The sequence below is a fragment of the Ascidiella aspersa genome, chromosome 3 (genome assembly GCF_963924565.1).
Source record: "Ascidiella aspersa chromosome 3, kaAscAspe10.2, whole genome shotgun sequence".
Classification (NCBI taxonomy): domain Eukaryota; kingdom Metazoa; phylum Chordata; class Ascidiacea; order Phlebobranchia; family Ascidiidae; genus Ascidiella; species Ascidiella aspersa.
This window is the reverse complement of record NC_139449.1, coordinates 31,875,105-31,880,069: the sequence shown is the minus strand read 5'-3', so window position 1 is coordinate 31,880,069 and position 4,965 is coordinate 31,875,105. Positions and strand designations below refer to the sequence as shown.

General features: G+C 38.2%; 1 protein-coding gene across 1 annotated transcript; it reads right to left on the bottom strand.

Moving 5' to 3' along the window:
- Nucleotides 1-535: 535 nt before the first annotated feature.
- Nucleotides 536-4,879, bottom strand: LOC146162490 (uncharacterized). The gene is made up of 4 exons (XM_083384268.1): nt 4,707-4,879; nt 2,870-3,020; nt 1,484-1,584; nt 536-984 (listed from the first exon to the last, which is right to left on the bottom strand). Exons 1-4 carry the CDS (start codon nt 4,844-4,846, stop codon nt 828-830), a joined length of 549 nt encoding a protein of 182 aa, XP_083240394.1. The 5' UTR covers nt 4,847-4,879; the 3' UTR covers nt 536-827.
- Nucleotides 4,880-4,965: the final 86 nt, after the last annotated feature.

The window sequence follows — 4,965 nt, the reverse complement described above, 5'->3', positions numbered from 1 at the left end:
AGACTTTCCCGAGGATCTGTTTTTTTGTGTGTGTTTTTGCATGGTTACAGTACAGCTCTTAATATAAATAGCAATACACAACGCCTGAGCTCGTTTGATCTTCCGCCGAGCGAGACCGTTGTTTTGAAAAGTGTCGCATTGCAATGTTTTGCAACCGTTGCCACAAACCGTCAGGCCAAGGTCACACAAAACCGTGAAGCGTGACCGCACGTCATGAAAATTTAATGCCGTCAGCAAAGTGCGGGGCCAGGTGATTTTTTGAACTGGCATAGGCAGTAGGCATAAATTTGTTTTCTGTGATAGACACTTTGTTGTGACATTTTGTTGTTTAATAGAACAGGGATGGTTGTTGTTCCTAAATGTCTACTCTTACCATTTATTTTGTAAAAAAAAATTGTTTTTACTAGTCGTTGTGCCAACTGTTTTCACACACTTTTTCTGACCTTTTTATGTTTTATTTCCATTAAAGTCGAATTTGGTTTTACCTGCTGGAACCGTGTTTTTTTGTGAAAAAGCTATTTCGCTATTGAAACCATGCCGTAATATTGTAAATGACGTAAAATGGCAAGCTAAAATATAAATACTGGTCAACACAGCTCGGAGTGTTTTATAATAATCCAAAATCGTCCACGTGATTTGTAAGGCAAAAACACAACTGTGTTAAGTTGTCGTAAGTTTATACGACACTTTGTATTCAAGCAAGGAACGTTATGCACATATGAATCTAACGGACGAATGTAACCGGTTCCCTTCGACAGTTTAAAAAGCAACGACAACAACAACAACACAAACAGTCACAGTGACGCAACAATAAGCCTGCAACGCGTTCAGTACTTGACGCCGCAGGTCTGACGCAGCAGGTCTCGAACGCTCCGCTTCTGGAAGTATCTCCTGGCGTGTCCGTCCTGCATCGCGTCGTACTTAGGAATCACGGGGTTTCGTTTCGACTTGAGACTGTCCGTCTTCACGCTGTCGATCACGAACCTTTCGAAACAGGAAAGTTCGCTGATTTATTTGTATAGGCTTCATCAGCTGTAAACTATAGGCGTAAATGTAAAGGCTGATTATCTTAGTTTTTATTTTATTTTATTACGCTTAAACAGCAATACAGAAAGACGGGCGAGAATTAAAATTAACAGTTATCAATAAGCGACAGGTTGGGTTTATGGCAGAGCTGCGGAGTCCGAATCCGATTAAAAAAATAATTCGTATAAAAAATATAATTCGTATATTTACAACGGTGTATAATTAACCGCGCAAATAACAGTAAAAATTCAGTCATAGTCAACAGCAGTTTCAAATAGAAAAGTTTCAGGGTTGGTTTGAAGGAAAACTAAAAGTTTTACAGAGATCCAAAATGCAATTTCTACCCAATAGCTTCTAAAATGTTAAAAAAATCAGCGATATAGTTTCAGGGACATTTCAACCGAAAACAGAACACATGGTCGGAGTCAGTACTTCTAAAAGCTGATTATCTAATTACCTGCTTTCTTTCTTGTATAGTTCATGCACCCCTGGCGTGGCAGGCATTCGTCTCCTTTGCGAGAGTTTGAACGTCTGCATTTGGCTTGACACGAGTTGACCCTGAGGTAAAAAAGCATACGTTAAAACGGAAGTTAATTACTGTTGCACCGGAAACGTACATGACTTTCATATCAACTGTTAAACTAAACGTGCTGAGGTTGCCGACTTTAAAAACTGCAAACTCAGGTATTAGAGATTTCTATTTGTGTGTGGTAAATTGCAAATATTAGTGCGATAAACAAAAAACGAAAAAAATCAATTTTAAATGCACATATTAAAATGAGTTGAAAAAAAAGTTTAATTAAAAGCACGACGGCGGATCGTCAATCTTGTTTAAAATCGGCCACTGGTTTTGTGGTAAAACAACCCACTCTGAGCTTTTCAAAGGTTCGTTGAACTTTCAAACGGCAAATACGTCGGGGTCACAGGGCGTTCAATTTTGTCTGTGCAAGTTCGCTGCAAATAATGCGTGACGCTACGAAGTTCGAAATTAACCGCACTGAACCCTCTTTTAACGGTAGATTGGTTTTTGTGGCCCTCTAAAAAAGTCAAAGTTAATCTTTTTGGCAAAATAAGCTTTTCCTGCGGTGTTTATTTTTCTCGAAGGCGCAGAACAGGTTGTTTTTAAAAACAGTTAAACACGAAATTGTTTGGTGAGTTTTTTTAATTAACTAAATTGCGCGTACGATATTTTACAAACCCCTATTTTGGTGTAGGAACCGCCTTAAATACATTGAGACCAAGGTGACATTATTGACAGTATGACTGTTAGTGCGAATTTGTGGGTAATATAGCGGTAATAACAAGCTTTGACTTAAACTGATAATATGATCATCTTATCAAACTAAAGTGTGTGGTTCGGTTGTTAAATGAGAACTTTCTCCAATAGTAAGAACAAAAATAGAAGAGAACTGGACAGGAATTTTTTTTCTTGTTATAAATCAGTGATGAAGGTTCGTAGCAGCGGGTGATATGCAGAACAGGAACTACTTTTTTTGTGACTGAGTCATACCTGATCTCATACAAATTAAAATCAGCATTTCCTAAAAAATATGATCCTAAATCTACTTCTATAAATCTTTAGAAAAGAAAAAAAGCAACGATCACAGTGAACGTGGATGAATTTTTAGCATAACTTTTATAACATGAACTTTTTATAACAAGAAGTGGCTCAATGGCCTTATTATTAAAGCCTTTTTATATACAATTAAAAAAAATAAAAATTTACCATAATAGTCTAGAGATTTGGTATTGAATTGAACGGCCATACCCAGACCCAAACATCAGGATCGGTATAAGACCAAACGTTTTGAACATCTTTATTGAACCACAACTGATAACTTACGTCTCCTATCTGTGCGGCTCTCTTCAGCATGTCCTGCACGGCCGGCTGGCGGAAGTAGGTCTGCGCGTGTGGGTCGTTCAGTGCGTTGTAGGAGGAAAGCACGTTGAAGTTGTTGGTGTGCTCCCTTACTCCGTCCAGCACAAAGTCGCGTCTGCAGTTAACAAATAGGAAGATTTGTCGTTATTTTGCACATTGGCAATAGATAGGTAAATCGACATAGGACTTTAGCTGTAATCTACGATGCATCATGAGAATTGCTTTATTAAAACGTTGTTAAAAAACAGAAAGGTTTCGTTATTGTCCCACCAATTTAGCTGTGAATATCGGCATATTCATTTATCTGTGATTTGGGATTCCACATTAAGACATTGGAGATCCTGCAGAAGTTCATTATAGTTAGAAAATAGGAAGCTTTGTTATTCTCCTGCGCATTGTCAATCGGCATATCTTGTCTATTAGCTGCAATATGTGGTCTAACATGAAATTTGCCTCATTAAAACGTGAGTAGGAAACAGGAACGTTTCGTTATTGTCTCACCAATTGATAACAGCCTGGAATATCGGCAAAGTCAGTTGATGTGGGATGCCACATTAAACCATTAGAGACACCAGAGTCCATTATCAAAATTATGAAAAGAAGATTGACTACTCGTTAAAGCCGTGGCAAATGACCTTTCTACTTTCAACACTATGGAATCCACATCATACTTACCGCCAGGGCTGCTAGAGTGAACACTGTTCGCAGTTAGGGATTCCAGATTAACCATTCGCTATAGTCAAGGGTAAGTTCACACAATGGTTATAGACTTTGGGTTAGTAGGCTAAGCACTACTTATACTTATAGCTTCACCGACCGCAATTCATTTATAAAGATTATATTAACGAGTGGTATTGGTACAGAGCGGTAGGATTAACAACTAGGTATAGTCAGGGATACCAGACTCGGCAAAAAATGTTATAAATTACACCTAGTAATAGTTTTTGATCAAGCATATTTCGTGTGTTGGTCGAATAAACTGTATTAAAAAACCCTGTCCATCATATTAGCTAAGAGTGTGAGTAAATCATTAACGAAATTGACTCTTTGGCGACCCCACTTGACACTTTTTCATCGTGTTTAAAAATAGTAAAACGGTTTATAGAAATCAAATTATTATGGCGGTAGAGGCCCGTTTGTGCGACCAGCAACGGCCTTCGTGTAAACAAGATAACGACAACCAGGCAGACATTATTCAAAGCAGTGGCGGAACTACAATGCGTTGACAAATAATGTTGTGCGTTCGGTTGTATTGGCAACATATCTCTCAGGATCGTGTCGACTCTTGGCGGCTTTACTGTTGAAAAGACTATGAAATGTCTTTTGTTGCGGCGATGGGAGGTCTTCTATTCTCTAACGGTAACTCACACATTGCGCTAGATAAGTCTTAAGTTCATAAAACACTCGCATATCCTGATTTATACTTGAGTTGGGTAGACGAGGCGTGCAGCGTTATACAAGCGAAACCTGAATTCGAAGCGTCGGTAAAACTTGTTAAGCTATCTTGTAACGAAAACACGCCCAAAACCATCTTTAAAACGAACCAAACGTTCACTTTGCTGTTCGGCCGAAACTAAATACAAATGTTGTTTATGCTGTCAATAGCCTTAACGGTTGTGATGTCTGTATGTAACTAGACTTGGAATTTTACCATCTTTCCTGTATAGCATAACGCTAGAAAAGCTTTAAAAACGATTCACACAAACCGTAAAAATCAGGGAAAAAATACTTAAATGTAGAAATGTTATTTTTGTAAATGCATCACATTACATCACCATAAGTATAGATATATTCTTCATACCTTGAAAGTTTTATGCCTCCAAGTGATTTCATTGTGGGTTTTCGGGAAATGCTGTCCGGTAAACTTGCGTTGAGCGGCGAGGCCTCGGCGTACCTAGAGTATTTCTTTTTTCGTTCAAATTCCGACAGTCTTCTGTTCATTATTGTTTAAAACCAGGCCACAGCAGCTAAATAATACACTATACACCAAGAAGACAAAAACAACTTTCAATCAAAGTTTACCGGCTGATTTTCGGTGATACTAATAATACAAGTAAAGT